The sequence below is a fragment of the Sus scrofa genome, chromosome 5 (assembly GCF_000003025.6).
Source record: "Sus scrofa isolate TJ Tabasco breed Duroc chromosome 5, Sscrofa11.1, whole genome shotgun sequence".
Lineage (NCBI taxonomy): Eukaryota > Metazoa > Chordata > Mammalia > Artiodactyla > Suidae > Sus > Sus scrofa.
In genome coordinates, this window is record NC_010447.5 from 13,518,578 (window position 1) to 13,540,256 (window position 21,679).

The window sequence follows — 21,679 nt, forward strand, 5'->3', positions numbered from 1 at the left end:
CTGGTAGGGTAGAGCAAAATGCTCTTTGTGCCCTGGAGGCATGAAGTAATTGCACAATAAATTCTTACTGTTTGGTTTAGTCAACCATACTGAGTTTTACCTCTAATTTTTAGAAGAGACATGTAACAAGAGTATGTAGTATGTACCTACAATTCCAGACTACAGTATCTATTACAGAGTATAATATCACACAAAAATTTTGTTAGTAATGTTTTGGGTTCCTTAAAATAAGTTTTTAAAGTGAAATTTTGTTGTTTTTATTGTTACCCATTGTGCCCAAACTGCCTATGTATGAGCTTTTCTATTTCCCTCCAATACTACCCTCCAAGAATTCTTTTTCCTTGTCTTTGACAAATCTTGTCCAGTTCCTTCTTCAAAACCACAGAGGGAGTTCCTGTCATGGCTCAGCAGTAACCATCCCAACTAGTATTTATGAGAACATGGGTTGGATCCCTGGCCTTGCTCAGTGGGTTAAAGATCCGGCACTGCTGTGAGCTGTGGTGTAGGCCATAGACTCAGTAGGTGTAGGTCAGATTCCATGTTGCTATGGCTGTGGCACAGGCCAGCAGCTACAGCTCAAGTTTGACCCCTAGCCTGGGAACTTCCATATACTGCAGGTGCGGCCCTAAAAAGACAAAAACCAACCAAACAAAAAATCCACAGAAATGTCCTCTCTTCTATAAGCCTCTCGAGACTAATCCAATCTGTATCAGTAATTTCTACCATCTGTTCTCTTTCTACCTGGCCACATTGGTCTGAATACTCAAGACCAATTTCCTTTAGGTATGCATGAGTTGGATTTAATCAGGTATTAGGTACAGCGAAGAATAATTAGTTAGCCATGTTCCATTTACACTATTATCAAACAAAGCTAATCATCTGTTACTTTAAGTTCTGCCTTTCTTGATCACAGTCCATATCTTGCTCAGAAGGAAAGGTGACTTTTGTACTGTGCCTTATATCTTTCTTTATCTGTGCTTTTTCTTTGAAGACAAGGAGTAGGCTTCATAATCTTTTCTATCTACATAATGCCTGGCTTAAGAACTTCATACAAAGAAACTGTTTAACAAATAGGGTTTTCAGGGGTTTTTTTTTTGGCTATCCTGGTTAGAGATAGCAAATCTAAACAGTTCAGTTGAACATGGACTTCCTATGTAAAAAAGCTAAAATATAGAACACTTAAAGTATTTCCATTTATTATTCTCCACCAAGTCCTAGTCACAACAGAATGTCTTAATCAAACTTGGAAATCACCTTAATTCATCAATTAACTAATTTATTTTGTTTAAATGATTACCCTGCTTTGAGAGTACTGTTCTTCCAACAGACTGTAAATTCTTCAAAGATAGTGTCCCTACTTTCTAATATCTCCTCATCAGCAATATCTATTAATATGCTCTGCACAAAGTAAAGCGCTTATTAAATCTTAACCATAAACACACAGAGGAAAAATAAAACTGGTTTATTTATTAAGGGAAAGTCTGTACGGCAATAAATGAACACTGGAATGAATGGTGGCACCATGTACTGCAATGTGGAGAGAAGGGAAAGATAGAAGGTGAGGGGATGGGAAATTACAAGATGAATTTGGGATATGTTAAACCTAAGATACCTACTATACATCCAAGGGGAGGAGATGAGTGGGCAGTATGTTATATAAGTCTGGAAATGAGTGGGCAGTATATTTATAAGTCTGGAGATGAGTGGGCAGTTATGTTACATAAGTCTGGTACATAGGGGACAGGTCAGGGCTAGAGATAGAAATTTAGGAGTCATCAGTGAATAGATGATTTTCAAAACCACGACTATTGAATGAGATCACCAAAGGAGGAGAAATGGAGACAGAGAAAATACCGCCTTGGGGAACGCAAACACTGAAAGAAGAGGTTCTCTATTGTGTCCTAGCAACCAAGTAAAGAAAGTATTTCAAGAAGGAGAGAATACTTAATTGCATCAAAGTGGTATCAGGGAATTTTAAAAAAAGACTTGAAAACCATTAGACTTGGCAAAATTGGGTTGATGACTTTTGATAAACACCTTTGTAAAGAGTGGAAAGCATGAAACCTAATTACAGTGGGTCCAGAAGAAAATCAAAATGTATAAAAATAGAGAGGGTGTGTACAGAAAACTCTTCTGAGGAACACTGTATAAAGAAGAACAGAGAAATGGGAAGGCAGCTTGAGAAGTAAAATGAAAGGAAGATTCTTCTGCTTTTAAGATGGAAGATGTGTTTGGGTGCAGACAAAAATGGTCTAGTACCTTTAAAAAAATGATTAATATAAGAAGAAAAAGAGGGAAAAAATGTAGGAGCAAAGTTCTTGAAGTGAGAGGAAAAGAGTGCATATTCTGGCCACAGAAGGAAGCAGGGACAATTCACCTGTGTGATACAGGGAGAAACAAAGGATATGGTGGTACAGATGCAGACAGGAGATGCAGAGGTAGAAAGATGATTTCTTACCATTAACCCTATTACCATCTTACTCTCAAATTTCATCATCAGGTCTCTTTTGGGACAGTCTCCTCGTATAGACACTCCTCTAGTCTATCCTATATATCGTAGCCAAAATATTTTTAAATATAAATGAGGCCACACTATTTCCTTCTCAAACACACCAGGGCTTTCCCATTTCACTTAGAAGAGAATCACAAGTTCTATACAACCTTATGTTATTGGTTCTTGCTTACCTCCTTTACTTCAGCTACCATTCTCCCCTTGAAGGCTAGTGCTGTCTAGCCTTCCTCCTTTTCCTTAAGCATACCAAAGCATCCTCTCATCTCAGGGACTTGAAACTTGTTCTCTCTGGTATACTCTTCTTCCAGAATAGTCTCAGAAATATTCACAGAGAATATCCTCTTCCAGATAGTCTCAGAGATCCTTTTTTTTACTTATGCACGTTTGTGTCCAGGCGTCATTTTCTCAGAGGCCCTTCCTTATTCCTTTAAGCTTCCCCTTCCCCTGTATCTTTCTTCAGAATATTTATCACTATTTGCCATTGTATCATATATTTATTTGTTTACTTTTTGTCCCCCTACTATAAGGTAAACCCCACAAGGCAAAGACTTTATCTGTGGAGTTCCTGCTGTTGTGCAATGGGTTAAGAATCTGACTGCAGCAGCTCGGGTTGCTGCAGAGGCACAGGTTCAATCCCTGGCCTGGCATAGTGGATTAAAGGACCTGACATTGCTGCAGCTGTGGTACAGGTTGCAGCTGTGGCTTGGATTCAATCCCTGGCCTGGGAACTTCCACATGCCATGGGTGTGGCCATTAAAAAAAAACAAAACAAAAAACTCATTGGTATTTCAAAGCTTAGAACACAGCACATAGACTTCAGTAAACATTTGTTGACTAAATGAATGAATGACTCAAAAAATATACAACACCACTTTTCTGGATTAGGAAGATTTCAAAGATTAACATTAACTTTTTTGAATTTCTGACATTCTGAAAAAAAAAAAACACTGTGAAAGAATTCGATTCATTAATACCATGTTAAAAAAAACACATAAAAGATTAACTTTGATATGTCTATGCATTAAACAGTTACCTGATCTTTGAGAAATTTTCTGATGTTTCGATGGGCTCGAGAACATTCTGTTAATAAGCTGAGAACTGGAGTTAGACCCTCTCTATAGCTGCTTCCCTATAAAGAAAACCATATGTACATTAGTTTAGTTTCTAACAGTTTTACTTTTCTCCATATAACTATATATTAATACTCTATTTTGAGGAAACATTTGATGTTGCCAAAGCTGTACAAACAATTTAAAAAATTATTTTCCTAACAATATTTCCGTCTCATTAGTTATCTTCACATTTACGAATGCGCCCATCTTTTATCCTTAGTAGATTTTCCTATAATTTATAGGGTCCTCGTTCAGATGATCAGCTTAGATGAGGCAAAGATTTTGATGACTAACCCATACTACCTTGCTGCCTTTTAATATAGTTACTTGACAAGCAAGTGATAGAAAAGAGAAAATAAGCAGCTTACAACAAATGGAAAGTTGACACTTTCAAATATGTCTGTCTTTTAGGTGTTATGGAAAGTATTTACCATCAACTTTTTTTGGGGGGGGGAATAATTTTTACTTCTAGGACTTACAAAATACCTAACTATTTTTCCTTTGTTTTCAGGCACTAGTCACAATTTTGGTGTCACATCAACACAATTTTCATCTTTAAATAAGTAAATTCATTTGGTTTCAGCAATTTATCATTTATTATAATAAAATGCTTTCCAGAATATAAATAATTATTCAAGATGTCACCTATGAAAAAAAGCTTAGATTAAAAAATCGTCCTGGATGTTTGCATGTGTGTACAATTATATTCTTTAGAAGCATATTCCCAAAGCTTCCATTTTATCAGTCTCACCTTGTCTATTCTCTTCTCCATAAAATTGAGTAAAACATGAATGGCTTCCATATTCATGCCATTGTATACCATGGTACTGTTTTTCAAAACTGTTTCTTTCTCAGCTGTTTTATCACTGGGCAGTTCATCTAGAGTCGTTGCCTCTTGGGCTGTTTCTTCATGGGTTAATGGACAAATGAGAACATCCAAACAAGAGACTGGAACATTGCTTAAAAGGTTGACCGCATTGCTGAAAAGCAATTTAAAAAGACAATATTTTAATTTGATTGAATAGTCCTTTAAAATGCAAACATAATAAGAAGTTCAGAAATGACTTTTAGGAGTCAATTAAAATTCTTCTTTTTCAAAATAAGCCTTTAATATTACTTGGCATTTAATGACTGAGAGAGAGAAAATAAAGAGTACTATTTCAAATATACATATGACAAATTGGAAAGATGTTAAACAGACATACACAATCACACATAATGTCATGTCACTCTCTGAAATGCTAAAATGGAATTAGTGAGCTTTAACACCAGCTCCTTAATTTTATTATAACACAATACTAGCTTTGCAGTTCTTCCTTGGGGTTTTAAATCCTTTTGTGGATCCGCTGGTGTTTTATTATTCCTTAGATTACAACATAAAACATTAGAGGAGCACAGTATATAAGCAGCTTATCACAGAGGCAACATTAAGAAACAAATACTGTAAGATTATGTTTTGTCCTTTCTAGATGTAAAAATACGATTTTTTTTGTAAGACATTTGCAGAAAATGGAAAATGATCCTTTTTCTCCCTCTTGCCCCCAGATTTCTTTAAAAGAGGCCAACATAGCTATTTTGAATCTCTATTCCTAGGCCTTTCTGCTATGTATTAATGAAATAATAAGCGTGGGATGCACACCAGTAGGGGGAACTCAAGACTTGTATTTTTTTGGTATTCCCTAAAAATCTTGTTCTGTTCCTTAGTGTATAAGAGATTAAAATGACACTAACAATTTTAAAATTAGACATGCTCTCAATTAATTGATTTTCCCCCATACATTATTTCATATTTTTTTTCATTTAAAAGGAGAGGTGATGTTCTGTGCTAACTGGATCTTAAAAGCTGGTGCCTCAGAACTTCCTGATAAACAACAATGGAGAGACAGGCATTACATTTCCTAGTGACAGAGAACCAGATCTAAAAATAACCACATCCTGACTAAAAATAAACTCTTGCAAATGCAATTTAAAAGTCTAACTACTTAGAAACTAAATTCAGGGCTTAATCTAACTGATGCTGCCTTAATTTAGCCCACAGTAGTTTATTTTAATTTAGATTAGAGTGATACTCTACAAAATAAAATAAAACAACAAAACAGAAACAAAATAAAAAATATTTTCTCTCCTTTACCCTGAAGTGTGGCTCCTTTTCTCCAAGAATATTTCCTTTCTTTTTATACTACTGGGGAAAAAATTCATAAAAACTCAAAGTTTAAAAAAGTAGACAATGGAGAACAATAAGTGGTAATGTGCAGGGAATCAAAAAAATCGGAACTAAGAACAAAAATAATGTAACAAGTCCTATAAGTAAATGGTTCCCTGTAAAACACAAGTTATTTGGTTGTCCCCACCAAGAATCTACTGCTGCTGCTATTACTACTATTATTAAGCAAAGTCCCTAATTTTGTTTATTTGGAAATAATCACAATTGGCTGAAATACAGTACTTCACCCACAAACTTTCTTTTCAAAATTTTTGTAATCACAACATTGTAGGTCAACTACACTTCAATAAAACTTTTTTAAAAATGGGGAAAAAAACATTTTTGTTAAAAAATAAGAATTTTGCAAACATCTGTAGTTCCTTATAGATAAAAATATTGTTTCAGACTTAAGCATTTGGAAACTATTATTAAATATAGATTCACTGAGGTTAAAAGAGAAAAAAAAATAGAACTCTACCTTGGAATTACTTTCTAAAACTAAAAGCCATTCTGAAATGTTAGAGGATTTTTTTTTTTTTTTTCAACACATAGGGCAACAGGCTGGAGTCCACCAAAAGTGTGATTCTCTGAGTCTACCAGAGAGAACACACTGAAAAGTTTAAGGCAATGCAGTTCATTACAAAGGAATGTTTTCCTTTATATTCATCTAAAATAAGCAGTTTCCAGGAATCTGCTAAGTTTAAGAAACGAAACATAGAGTTTGATTCAACAAATATTTGCAGGTTTTAGGCTTTTCAAGTAAAGTTCTCATTTTCTTGTTTCTTATTAAACAACTGGGTTCTCAAACAACTACAAAATTAATTTTCTGGCTCACTGTGTTTGAGCTATTCTTTTTAAGTAAGGAAAGCCAGCTTTTTGAGCTCTGTCACTTCTCTGACAGTTTTATTTGTGGTAGAAGAGTGTATGAAATTCTCCAGCTACCAGGAAGTCAGTGACTATGCACAGATCTGCACAATGGTGTTTGCATTCCTACTCCAGGGGGTAGAAATACTGTGTATATTACTCTCTCCTTTTCAGCTTCCTAGGGATCATTAATCACTGGGACATGACATCCTCCCACTCATACTCCCAGCCCCCTCCTGATATGCAAATTCAAAAGCAGGACCTATTTTGGGCTTCTTAAAGCTCTGATTAAAGTCTTGTTAGTTGTGGGAGAGAAGAGGCAATCTGAAATCCAGTCCTGTATCAATCACTGGGCTAAATATAATTTAATATCAGATGACACTGAGAAGCATAACAGCACACGTAGACCTACAGCTTGTTAACAAACCTTCCTGGTCAAATGTATCTTTTTTATATTTGGGGCTTACATATCTTTTTTCATTGTTGGAATATCTACTTGAATGAATTTCAAGATCGCGAAAAGATTTTCAGATGTAAATACATAAGTTTACTTTCATCTAACTCAGTTCAGTAATTATCTACTAATTACTTAATGCCAGGCATTGTTTTAGGCAGGTATCATGAAGAAAAGAGAGAGAAACTCCTGCCTTTGTGGAGCTTATTTTCCAATGTGGAGAGCATACTCAATGAAAAGTAAACAAACAAAAAATAAGTTAATGGAAGAGAAGGTAATAAAGGTCTAAAGGTAAAATTCAGGAGGCTGAAACGGAACATGTGAGTTGTAATTCTGAAGAGGGTAGTTTTGGGCAGACTTCACCAGACTGTGTCATTTAAGCAAAGACTTAAAAAGGATGTTAGGGAGTGAGCCCTGTGACTATGTGGGGAAGAAGAAGGGCAAGAGTGAAGGTCCCAGGACAGAGGCAGTAGGGTGTCTGAAGAACTGTGAAGAAGTTGGTGTGGCTGAACCACCATACACAGGGAGATCAGCTGGGTGACAAGAGGCCAGATTGGTTTTGCAGACTATTCCAACTGGTGAGGAAGAAGGGAAACCAAGGAAGGATGGTAGCCTGGAAGAGAGTCTATCAGTAGGAATGGAGTGATCACCTATGTCTAATGATGTGGACAGATCAAGTAAGATGACAACTGATAAAACATCCACTGGATTTAACAACACAGATGTGACCTTAATAGCAGCCATTCTGGTGGAGTAGTGGGACTAAAATGCCTGAGTAGACTGGATTTAAGAGAGAATAGTGTAAGAATCAGATAGTTGGCCTTTAGAGGAGGTTTGTTGCACAGGGCAAGAGGAGACTGGGGCCAGTGGAGAAGTATAAACTCACAGTGACCTGCTTTTTATTCTCTGCATGTGCTGTAGACATATTTTCGTTTCTGTATTTGTCCATGTTTTCTCCTGCTTAGAATGGGCTCATTCTTGATGATTAGCTCAAACTTTACTTCATTCTCAGCAAATATTTACTATGCCTTGTACTAGGTGCTAAGTATACAAAATAAGCAAAAAAAGCTCCTTTTCCTAAGAATAGGCAGCATAACATAACTTGCAGAGCAATAGGTTGAATTCTAGGTTGTCTCAGTAAAAGTGTGCATTGGGCAAATTACATGACCTCTTCTAGGCCTTAGTGTCCTTATCTCTAAAGTAAAGGGAAATAAATTTATCCCATCAAGTTGATGTGAGGATTAAATGCAAAACACTGCCTGGTACACAGCAAATGGCAACTATCAAGGGGCTTTTGAACAGAAAACATACTGTACTATAAGAGGCAACAATAAATATCTGGAAGAATGAGAGAATATGGTACCTATGAGGAAATGAAAACAGGCCCCTAAGTTTAAAGTAAAGGACAAAGCCTCTAAAGGACAGGGACTTAGTAGGCATTAAGACCAGAAGGTTATGGAGTTTCTGTCGTGGCTTAGTGGTTAACGAATCCAACTAGGAACCATGAGGTTGTGGGTTCAATCCCTGGCGTTGCCGTGAGCTGTGGTAGGCTGCAGACGTGGCTCAGATCCCACGTTGCTGTGGCTCTGGCGTAGGCCGGGCAGCTACAGCTCCAATTCCATCCCTAGCCTGGGAACCAAGACCAGAAGGGTACGTATATGTGTGTCTAGTGTCCTAAAGGGATTTTACAGGGGACTGCCATGATGAGATATATGTTATAGCCAGATGGGTTACTGACGGCCTTAAACCAGAGTTGTACTGGTAAAGGAGTAGGTGCAGGAAAACAGAGGTGTCCCAAATGAGGCTGTGGATCATTAATAAATGCAAAGTGACAAAAGAAGTTTGCTCTTAATCTTAAAGACAGAAAAGGAGCCATGAGAGGTTTCTAAGCAGAGATTTGCTTTTTGAAGAACACCTCTGCGTGCAGTGGAGAGGATGGGCCAATCTGTCTTAGGTAAAAATTTTCCACAGGACAGAGCAGCTTGAGTTTCGAACCGGAAGAAGGCGGTCTGACACATCTGGGGTTGGGTGCTTGCAGATGGGCAGGATACAACAATGAGGGAGTAGAGAGAGGCTGAAATGATGAACCAAGGCTTTAGAATAGAGAGGGAAGAAATGAAACCTATATAGAGTTTCATATAAAAAGAAATCACCAGGGGACCAGAGGATGAGGATGGAAAACAGGCACAGAATGGTAAGTGAGGAAGACTTTCCTCTCATGCTAGATCAGTGAACTTGTTCTATGAATTATTATTTGAATAATTAAATCACTGGCAACTACATAAAAACTATCTCATGACATCTATTCTTGTCTTGGATTTTTATTTAACTTCTCATAATATTTATGCCTTACCTCCCCATTTAAACTCTACATTCCTCTAGACCATATACTATCTGTGGAGTCCTTCAAGAACCTAGCCGTACTCAGCTATAGTTCAGATAATATTTGCTCACCTAGACAATTGTTATTCACAGTGAGAATGAAGTTAAAGAGCTAAAAGCTTTAATGATAACCAAAAACCAAAATGTTCTCTCCTCCCCCCCAATCTCTCCTTTTTCTGTGTACCTATATAAGCTTGTTCATGTCTGACACAACACTTATCAAAACAACTGCACTTATTCATTGACATGCCTCTTTTACTCCCTGGTTGGTGAGCCCTGGAGAACAAAGACTGTACTATATTCATCTTTGCTACCTCTAGAGCTCAACACAGTGCCTGACACATAGTAAGTGCTCCATTAATAAATATAAACCAAAATGAAATCATCCAATTTTCACTTATTAAAAGTCTGCCACGTGTAAGGCATTATCCTTATTTTTTTTACATTTACATTTTGCAATGTACGTGTGTCAAATCAGCACAATGTACCTCTTACATGTACATAATGTTAAATGTTAATTATGTCTCAATAAAGCTAGGAGAAAAAAGACATTATGCTTAGCACTGTAATGAAGTGTCATTAGGTACAAACTGTCTCATCAGTATGTGAGATAAAATAAATTGGTCCAACAAAGAACAACAGAAAAGGCCAGGAGGTAAGTACTTTTAAAATACATGCTGGCTCTTTTGGGTACAAAAATAAAGAAAAACAAAAAACAAAAAAAAACCCTTGGTAATGCCAATGCGTTAAGTGAAAGAAATTAGACTGAGAGGCTAAATGAAATTATGTCATATCTGGTCTTCTCCTCTCCTTTCTTCTCTAGTGTATAGGTCATCCCCATCTTCCCTCTTTTCTACAAAATAAAACAAAACCACAACCACATCCACATGCAACTTTTTTTTGGCTAAGTGTTTATGCATAAGCTTATCGATCATGCAGAAGAGGGCTGAAAACACTCTCAGGCAGATAACAGAGATGAACAGAATTAGGATGTCCTTTAATGGAGCCAAAAAGGTAGATCGTACCAACAATTTATCTTTTACCATAAGTAGAGACAAAAGGAAATGAAACAGAACCAATAAATTTTATTTTTTTGTCTTTTTTAGGTCCACACCTGCAACATATGGAGGTTTCCAGACTAGGGGTTGAAGAGGAGCTGTGGCCACCAGCCCACACCACAGCCATAGCCACAGCAACACGGAATCTGGGCAGTGTCTGTGACCTATACTACAGCTCACGGCAAAGCCAGGTTATGAACGAGGCCAGGGATCGAACCCATGTCCTCATGGATACTAAGCCACAACGGGAACTCCAGAACCAATAGATTTTAAATGTTATGTTAGGTGCTACTTAGTGGAAATAAAGTTGATGTCAAGGTCAGCTGTCTTTTGTGAGCTAACTCATTATATCTCTCTGTCCATGTTCTTTTGATTTCTCTGGGAGAAAAAAGGCTCTGTCTTAGAGACAAAATATCAGAAAAAGCTGCTGCTAAGCCATTTTTTACACACTCTTCTCCTAGAGCACCTTAACGGGCTCCTGCCATGCTTGCCAAGCATCTGGCTTGAGAAAAACTTTGATTACAGAAAACAGGTTTCACTATACCATCACAATATAAACAGAGAAATAGCTTTCTAAACAAAATACCAAAATTGCAGAAATAACTTTTAAAAAGACATTCAGAACTAAATATTGGATCTAAAAGCCTATATACTCATTATAATAATAGTAACAGAAGTAGCAGTGGGCAGTAGTGTTGTGACAGTGGCAGTAGCAGCTCCGCCACTTCCTGAGAGCTCATTCAGTGCCAGGGATGAAGTGCTTTACTAATTTCTCATTTAATCATTATTACAACCCTTAGAGTTTGATAACATGCATAATCATGTACCACACTATCTAGGTTTACCTATTTTATTACATTTTTCCTTAGAAAAAAAAAAACTTAGAAAATAACAGTTAAAAATAGAATTAGATGTTACTTTGAAACATCTGATTATTTTGAAATTGATGCCTTACCTACATACATACACATACCGTTTTCAAAGTTACTACAAATGGGCAGAATTTAATATATGTTACAATTCTAGCAAGGTTCTTAAATAGCCCTTGGAGGTTGGTACAGTTTTGTCTGCATTTAAATGGATCAGCTTAGAGTCATTACTGCTCAAATGATACTAATCACTTTAATTCTGATCAAAGGGACATGCAGGGTCAGTCCAGATAAACTGTCATGTCAGCAGCAACCTCAATCTCCTAAACCTTTTAGAAATACTCATAAATCTTATCTACAGTTCTAGTAATTATCCCTTCTTATTTACAGTTTGGCTAACATGTTTTATCAGAGCATCTTATAAGATAAAAGTAAACTTAGAGAAAAACATCATTAAAATTTATTTGAGAAAAATAAATATTTAAAGCAATTATCATCAAAAAGTAAAATAAAGACATTTGATCACTTTTTTAAAAAATCTGATTTTTAAAATCTCTATACACCATTCTGCTCTCTTTTGACAAATACTGGGTACTGTGTTAAAATTTAAATTCATTCCTCAGAGAAATCCTTAGCAATGTTTTTATGACTAGTCTATTTCCATCACAACACTTCCTTCTTGCATCCTTATATGAATGCCATTTAGCTTGTGATATCTAATTTCAAAAAAAAAAAATCAACATATATTTGGGCTTATAAACCCATTTTCTTTCTGTTTTAGTATTTCCATTTCCAGTATCTCTTGATTATGAAACAAATTAGTGAGACAAAATGCTTAATAAAATCTTTTTAGAGGATATGATTTATTGTAGTTAATCCAATTATTTTTAAAGGCATAGTCTCAAGAAAATTAAAGGAACTTTGATCTGCAGCTAAAAAACAAACCATATTTTTTAATTTTGGAGAAAACAATCTTCTGAAGGCTTACAGCATACATAAAGATAACCTACCAACAAACAGTACAACATCAAGTGATAAACTGCCAATCATAAATACAATAATATGGATATGATCAAAAAATAGCAAAGGTATGTTTCATTTTACACACTGGTTGTGTTTCTATAAAGTTTCATTTAAGCCATACTTTGGAAAAGAGAATGTTGTAAATGCTCAAAAGGTAATTTCTACTATTTGAAGTACCCAATTTTAAATTTATTTGCAAAGCAGACTTAATGCCAAAGTTATTTGTTTGCAGATTTGAATTTATTTGAATTGTTTAAAATGCCATTTGTATTCTTACAGAAAAAAGCACTATGAGCAATCTTATGTTAAAGCCAGAGGTCTTGTTACCAAAATCTGATACAAAATAAGAAGTAAGAGAACTAAAAAAATGCATTAATACTTCTTCAGTTGTTCTCAGAGAATAACTTTTAATAGCAGTTCATAAAGAGCTCTAATAGGCAAGTCACAAAACTTGAAATATTTTTTATATATTAATACTTGAGACTGTGACCCAATTCTTATAATAAGTTTTAGAAATTTAATTAATGTTGCTTAAGATATACTTTTTGGTAAATACTCTTACAGTGAAATTAGTGAGAATATTAGTTTACATGTAGTAATTAAATCAGGTTCAATCCCAAGCTCTTTCACTTATTAAATGGGTTGATCAAGAGAAATCACTTGATTTCTCTATGTCTCAGTTTCATCACGTATGGAAGGGAAAAACAGTACCTACCTTATAAGGTTGGTGTGATGGTTAAAAGAAGTTAATCTTTACAAAGCACTTAACATAATGCCACACACAGTATTCAGAAACTGTGTGCTATTGTTGCTGTTCTGGGTTTCATTGTTTTTTGTTTTGGCTGCACTAGTGGCATGTGGCAGCTTCCAGGCCAGGGATCAAACCCTCGCCATGGCAGTATCCTGAGCCACTGCAGTAACAATGCCAGATTTAACCCACTGAGCCACATGGTAACTCCCTGGGTTTCATTGTTGAGTGTAGCAAATGCCAAATTCTCTTCTCTTGTTGGGGCTCCATATAACGAAGTCAAAGGAGACAGAATGAAAATTTCTCATCAGGGCATGGTATTGATTTCTAACCTACCCGTTACTGATTTACTATAATATTTTCACTTTCTTGTGTTTATAGAAATTAAAATTAGATGCATAAAAACAAGAAGAACTGATTATATCTTTTATTGATACATCAATACAGAGGCTACCTACCTGTGTAGCTCTTCTGTTTTATCTTCAGTTGGACCTACGATTAGTAAACAATGACGAAGGACAGCTGCCATGACACGAAACTGATGAGAATCACTCTATGGCAAATAAAAGAGAGAAGAGAAAAATGGAGGATTGAATAATGAATGCCTTAATGAAGGAGTCTGGTACATTACTACATCACTGCGAGTCATCCTATGGCTTATCTGACCCCCAAAACATATTCCTATGCCATACATAACAGAAGTCAGGATATTCTAGAATTCCCAAGGTAATATTAGGCAAACAGTTGTCATCTCATATGAACAGCTACAGCCACTGCCAGAAATGGCCAAAAACAGAAGGTGATCTAGCTACTCCCTTATGACATGTCAGGCAAAGAGAAACATGACCAGCATCCATATATTACCTATTCTGTTTCAATTTATCATAAGATTCAATTCAACTAGGAATCCTTTCCATTTCCAGAAAGTCTAGATTCTTTTGCCTATTCTTTTAGGATACTGTTCCAGTTTATGAGTCATTATAAAAATTCAAACAGATATATACCAGATACATGGAATTTTAAAAGTACATCCTTAATAAAAATGTCTTACCTCTTAACTTTCAAAAACAACAGATTAATACCTATAATCTGGAGTTCTCGTCATGGCTCGGTGGTAACAAACCCGACTGGTATCCTTGAGGACACAGATTCAATTCCTGGTCCCACTCAGCAAGTTAAGGATCTGGCAGTGTTGAGAACTGTGGTGTAGGTCGCAGATGTGGCTCAGATCCTGTAAGCCAGCACATACAGCTCCAATTTGACCCCTAGCCTGGGAACTTCCATATGCTGTGGGTGTGGCCCTAAAAAGACAAATAATAATAATATCTATAATCTATCAACTTCATTTTAATCAATCATCTTAATCTCCCAGTTTTCCCAAATCTTGCTCCTAGTTTCTCCAAAGCTACCAGTAAGTGATAAAAAACAAGCAAACTGAGTTAATCTCTTACTTTCCCAGTGTTTACTCATTGGTAATGGTAGTAGAGAGACAGAGAGTCAGCGAGAAGGCAAATAATAGGAAATAAGCTAAGCTCTGAATAATCACTTGGTCTACCTCCTCATAAGTGAGACCTTGGGTCACTACAATTTCTTTAACCATCTACATCAAGGTCATACTTCTTCCAGATTTTTAATAATTATGAAGACATGAAATTAGTGATAATTATCTATTGTAATCAGATCCTGGATATGTTATATTTCAGGGAAGTTCCAATTACTTCAAAAGCTATTAAAAATTTTAAAGCTTTTAGTATATAGAATTGATTTCAAGTCTATGTAAAGTGAAATATATTCACATATTATGCATATGTATCCTATATTCTGATTAGACCCCTAGCCTGGGAACATGCATGTGCCGCGGGAGTGGTCCTAGAAATGGCAAAAAGGCAAAAAAGAAAAAAAAAAAAAAAAAAAAAAAAGATTGTATCTTCCTTGGTTTTGATAATTAACTAGGAATGTACTTCCTTTTAAACTAGATTTTCCTTTATTCTAAATATCATAATCATTCTCTCATGCTGATGTTGACAAGCCTCTTGTAAAACTGTCCATTTTGGTTTTTCCATTATTTACAACTGGAAATGAAAATCCTACTTCTTTCCTCCTGTCTGTTTTCATGACATCAGTTCCCAAGTTGTACCTTATGTCTGCACGTCCTCTTTTGCTGTAAATCCACTAAATTCTATTTCTCTACTGAAAATAACTACTGAAGTCCCTGGATTCTTTGCTTCTATTCTTGGTATAACTGATTCCTTTTAATCCTCCAGGTCTCAACTAAAATATCTTCTCAGAGAGGCCTCTTCTTTGACCTCTTTATCTAAGTAGACTTGTTCCTTCATTATTTTCTATCATTATATCTCTATGTGATTCTTTCAGGAAATCATAACCTGTAATTGAATACTTGTTTATATATTTGCATATGCATTGTTCTATCCATTTATTTAATACTTTCACAAGTTTAGAGGGCATGTGTTTAATAAGTGTGTGATAATTTTTAATGTAAATGATAAGCATAAGCTTTTGTACAGCAAATAAAACCATACACAAAACAAAAACACAAGCTACAGACTGGCAGAAAATATTTGCAAATGATGTAACTAACAAAGGCTTGATTTCCAAAATACACAAACTCAAACAAATGGATAACAAAAACAAACAAACGACCAACCCAATCAAAAAATGGGCAGAGGACCTAAAGAGGAATTTCTCCAAAGATGACAGTCAGATGGCCAACAGGCACATGAAAAAATGCTCAACATTGCTAATTACCAGAGAAATACAAATAAAAACTACAAAGAGGTACTACCTCACATGAGTTAGAAGAGCCATCATTAAAAAGTCTATAAAAAACAAATGCTGGGGAGTTCCCGTCGTGGCGCAGTGGTTAACGAATCCGACTAGGAACCATGAGGTTGCGGGTTTGGTCCCTGCCCTTGCTCAGTGGGTTAACGATCCGGCGTTGCCGTGAGCTGTGGTGTAGGTTGCAGACGCGGCTCGGATCTGGCGTTGCTGTGGCTCTGGTGTAGGCCGGTGGCTACAGCTCCGATTAGACACCTAGCCTGGGAACCTCCATATGCCGCGGGAGCGGCCTAAGAAATAGCAACAACAACAACAACAACAACAAAAAAAGACAAAAAAAAAAAAAAAAAAAAAAAACAAATGCTGGAGGGAGTTCCCATTGTGGCTCAGCGGTAATGAACCTGACTAGTATCCATGAGACATAGGTTTGATCCCAGTCTTGCTCAGGGATCTGGTATTGCCCTGAACTGTGGTGTAAGTTGCAGACAAGGTTCAGATCCCACGTCGCAGGCTGGCAGCTATAGCTCCAATTTGAACTTCCATATGCTATGGGTGCAGACATTAAAAAAAAAAAAAAAAATGCTGGAGAGGGTATGGAGAAACAGGAACTGTTCTCCACTATTAATTGGTGGAGATGTAAATTGGTGCAGCCACTATGGAGAACAGTATGAAGTTTCCTTAAAAACCTAAAATATATTTGCCATACGATTCAGCAATCCCACTCCTGGCATATACCTGGAGAAAATTCTAATGAGAAAAGGCACATGTACCCCAGTGTTCATAGCAGCACTATTTACAATAGCCAAGCCATGGAAGCAACCTAAATGTCCATCAACAGATAAAGAAGATGTGATATGGAATACTACTCAGCTATAAAAGAATTAGATTATGCTCTTTGCAGCAACATGAATGAACCTAGATCTTATCATATAAAGTGGAGTAAGTCAGAAAGAGTAAGATAAAAACCGTCTATCATTTATATGTGAAATCTAAAATATGACACAAATGAACTTATTTATGAAACAGAAACAGACTCACAGACATAGAAAGCAAACTTATTGTTATTAAAGAGGAAAGGGGGTGGGAAGGGATAAATTAGGAGTTTGGGATTAGCAGATACAAACTACTACATATAAAACAGATAAACAACGAGGTCCTGCTATATAGCACAGAGAACTATATTCAATATCTTGCAATAAACCATAATGAAGAAAATTATATATATAAAACTGAATCACTGTGCTGTACATCAGACATTTAGGTTAAGAAAGCACTGCTGAGTACAACGAGTATATTACAATTCACTTACCCATCCTACTCTTGATGGACACTTAGGTTGTTTCTAGTTTGGGGCTATACTGAAGAGGGCTGCCATGAACAAACTTGCTTACAGGTCATTTGGTATGCTGGGTCATAGGGCATATACATAGGGCAAATGTTTAAAAAGTACTGTCAAACAGTGTTTCAAAGTGTTTATACCAGCTAATACTCTCACTAATTACTCTACAGATGCATCAACACTTGGCATCATCAGCTTTTTATTTTTAATTTTTTGGTCTTTTTAGGGTTGCACCCACAGCATATGGAGCTTGGTCAAATTGAAGCTGTAGCTGCCAGCCTACACCATGGCCATAGCAACACGGGATCTGAGCCGTGTCTGTGACCTACACCACAGCTCATGGCAACGCCGGATCCTTAACCCACTGAGGCCAGGGATCGAACCTGCATCCTCATTGATGCTAGTCAGATTTGTTTCCTCTGAGCCATGACAGGAACTCTTCGTCAGCTTTTTAAATTTATCATTCTTGTGGGTGTGCAGAAGTTTATTATAAGTTTTCCTGATGACTAATAAAGTTGAACATCTTTTATCTTTATTGATCATTTGGATAGCTCTTTTATGAAGTGCCTGTTCAAACTTTTTGCATATTTTTTATAGGGCTGACTGACATCTGTAGGACTTTTTAATGTATTCTAGGTAGAGTCCTTTATTAAACATATGTGACACAAGTATCTTTTTCCATTTGTTGGCCTGCTTTTTTACTTTCTCCTCTTAGTGAACTCATTTTAATGAAGACTATTTTCCCAATCTTTTTATAGTTTTATCTTTATTTTGTCCTGTTTTAAAAATCTTTGCTAATGAGAGAAAAAGAACGTATATATGTGTGTGACTGGTCAACTTTGGTGTACAGTAGAAAACTGACAGAACACTCTATACCAACTATAATGGAAAAATAAAAATCATTAAAAATATTGAAAATCTCTGCATATTTAAGAAACATTTGACTTATTTAAAGTCATCAAGACAACCTTCTGTTTTCTTCCAAAAGCTTTGTTATTTTACCTTTTACTTTTAAGTCTCTTATCTATCTCAAATTAATTTTTTCTGTATCATATAAGGTAGCAATTTAAATTCACTATCAACTTATTTAAAAATTTCCACTTTTCCCCACTGCACTTCAACCTTACCTGTATCATAAATCAGTTGTCTGTATGTGTAAGTTTACTTCTAGACTCTCTATTTCTATTAGTCTATATTTCTATAAATATTTGTTGAACGAGAGCTATCATTTAAGAAGTCTTACTTAACAAAGGTTAGAGCGGACTCTACTTCCTACTATTGGTTATTCTGCTAGGTAATTTTATATAAATAAATCAAACTCTTTGATCTTTAGTATTCTCACTTGTCAAAAGGGGTTAATGCTCTTCCTATCTCACACAGATGCTGGAAGGATTAAATGTAATTGTTCTCTATAAAACAGCATACAAACACAGTTTTTACAACTGTCATTTACTTCTTTGTGAGCTTAGGTTTGATATCCTACTATCTCCAAAGGTTGAGAAGGAAAAAAATCCCTAAGACAAAAAGAGGAAGAAGAAAGAGAAAGCATGCAGGCTTGTTGTGACAGTGGAAATCAAAATGAGATAACATTGAGAGGTAAAAAATACATGAAACTCTTGGGGAATCTTCTTAATACAGGCTTCAGATCTTATTTGCAGATTCCACTCCTGTACCATTGCTTTTTTTCTCCTGTGCAACCTGGGCAGGATTTTCATTTTTGTTTGGTAAAGGTATCAATATCCTCACACCTTTTCATTCAAAGCTTCAACTGATCTAATCAATGCCTGAGAGAAAGTCTGAAAGGAGAATACTTCACATCAGAGTGTTAATCTGGTTTTGTTATCCTAGGGTAGCTCTAATTACTTCAACAAGGTTTACAAAACTTGTGCTACGAAAATTCAATTTCAGTTTTACAAAAAAGTGAAGCACAAATGCACATGCACTCTTACCTGGAAATACAATTAAATCTCAGGTAGTATTTCACTCTATGTTTTACCCTACGCTTTTTGCAGTTATTTGTCCTACTAAATTGCATATGTTCAAAGATCTCTATCTCTTTACAGGCAAAGGTTAAGTATTTTAACCTCCGTATCTTTTGCATCTAACATGGTGATGGGCATAAAGAAACAAATGTTTTTGAATTAACTTACCAAAAACAGCTGTAAATGGTATAAAATAGGCAGTGTGCTATATCTCCAAAAAGCTAGAATTTGTTCTCTAAACGATGTTATTAAATGTTTTAGACTTCTAGAGAATTCCTTAATAGTCTTGAAAATTTTAAAGGTATCATAAACTTTCCTTCCTCCCTCAACTTTGAGCTATTTATATTTATGCTACAACTTTGGGCTATTTATATTTATGCTATAAAATGTATTACATTTTATTTTTCATAAAAAAATTCACAGAAAACCTACTATGTGCTAGGTATGCTCCTTAGCAGAAAGACTATGCCATGAGGTCTGACACACCCCCAAAGATCTAGAATATATGGCATTTGAAGTATCTGTGCGTTGCTGAAGTGATTTTTTTTTTATTTTGAAATACATAGAAAATAAAAAGAATAGTAAATGATGTAACAAACAGTTGTATATCTACCTGTTTACATGTCTGATTTTCCTATTAGACTATTAGTTCTTTGAGGGCAGAGAAGCTTTATATTGCATGTTGTATGCCTAACACAGAACTTTGCATATATTGAGCACTCAATGAATGTTTGCTGAAAAAAAGTGATTCAGCAAAAAAACATGGTATAGCTTGAAACTCTATCTTTTATTTTTGGCCATGCCTGTGGCATATGAAGTTCCCAGGCCAGGGAGCAAACCCATGCCACAGCAGTGACAATTCTGGATCCTAGGAAGTACTGCAGAAGGGAACATGTGCTAAGTAAGGGATCTCACAATAACAATGCTTTCCTCCATCAACAGAGCAATTTAACAAGTATAAAAGCAGAAGGGAATTTCCGTTGTGGCTCAGCAGTAATGAACCCAACTAGTATCCGTGAGGACAAGAGTTTGATCCCTGGCCTTGCTCAGTGGGTTAAGGATCCAGCGTTGCTGTTAGCTATGGCATAGGTCACAGATGAAGTTCAGATCCTACGATGCTGTGGCTATAGCTCCAAATTTAACCTCTAGCCTGGGAACTGCCACATGCCACAGGTGCAGCCCTAAAAAGACAAAAAAAAAAAAAAAAAGGCAGGGGAAAGACGAGACCTTCCTTTTTTTTTTTTTTTTTTTTTTTTGTCTTTCTCTCATTTTAGGGTCGCACCTGCGGCATATGGAGGTTCCCGGGCTAGGGATCCAATCAGAGCTGTAGCTGCCACTCTACACCAGGGCCACAGCAACACAGGATCTGAGCTTCATCTGTGGCAGGATTCTCGCAGGATCCCAGCCAAATCTGCAACCTACACCACAGCGCACAGCAACACCGGATCCTTAACCCACTGAGCGAGGCCAGGGATCGAACCCCAGTCCTCATGGATGCTAGTCAGGTTCGTTAACCACTGAGCCACGACAGGAACTCCATCAAAACCATTTTGATGCACTTTTCTCGAATTGACTTCAGGTCCTATTAAAGCAATCATTTGACTTTCTTTTCTTTTTCTGTTTTTTGCCATTCCCACAGCATGTAGAAATAACCAGGGAGCTCCTAACTTTCTTAAACGTACTATTTTCAGGAAAGGGAGAGAAAGAGACAGGGAGGAAGGGAAGAGGGAGGGGGAAAGACTGATATCACACGTGGAAATAAGGTTAGCTACATGTCCTACTGAATGGAAAGGAATCTCCAAATTAATCTGCTGATGGCATCAGCTTCCAGGCAGGGATTTAACACTGAGGTATGAACCTAAAACAAACAACAAATGGCACTACCTTGCTAAACCTTAAGAAATACCTAATTTTCTGGGTTTTTTTGTGAATTGTAAAGGTCATAAAAATACCTACTGATACAGCTAAAACCAAAACTGAACATCTGCATTTTGTTACAATTCAGTTGTGAAAAACGTAAAGATTTTAAAAAGTGAAATGCCCAGGGTTTGAAAGGCATAAACTAGCACTATTCTTCTGAAAGCCAACTTGGCAGTACATATAAATACAAGCAATACATACAAAAAAAAAACCCTTAAGGTTTTGAAAAATCCTTTGGTCCAAAATTTTCAGGAATTTATCTATAAAGATTTTACAAGAAAATTCACTGTATTACTTTTTAAAATAGTAGGAGTTCCCATCGTGGCTCAGTGGAAACGAATCTGCCTAGCATCCACGAGGATGCATGTTCTATCCTGGCCTTGCTCACTGGGTTAAGGATCTGGCATTGCCCTGAGT

The 21,679-nt window shown here is 36.3% G+C and overlaps 1 protein-coding gene across 7 annotated transcripts in view; it reads right to left on the reverse strand.

Annotated features, from left to right (window-relative positions):
• The window catches only part of RIC8B (RIC8 guanine nucleotide exchange factor B), a 111,565-nt gene that overhangs the window by 49,645 nt on the left and 40,241 nt on the right, over window positions 1-21,679 (reverse strand). For all 7 annotated transcript variants that reach the window (XR_002343919.1, XR_001303487.2, XR_001303486.2 and 4 more), the window contains exons 4-6: window positions 13,684-13,778; window positions 4,376-4,604; window positions 3,546-3,641 (exon numbers count right to left, since the gene is read on the reverse strand). Coding sequence is in view for 2 of the 7 variants with exons in the window: in XM_005655526.3 (XP_005655583.1) it covers window positions 3,546-3,641; window positions 4,376-4,604; window positions 13,684-13,778 (420 nt within the window). In the remaining 5 variants the exon portion in view is untranslated. The remainder of the gene's footprint in view (window positions 1-3,545; window positions 3,642-4,375; window positions 4,605-13,683; window positions 13,779-21,679) is intronic.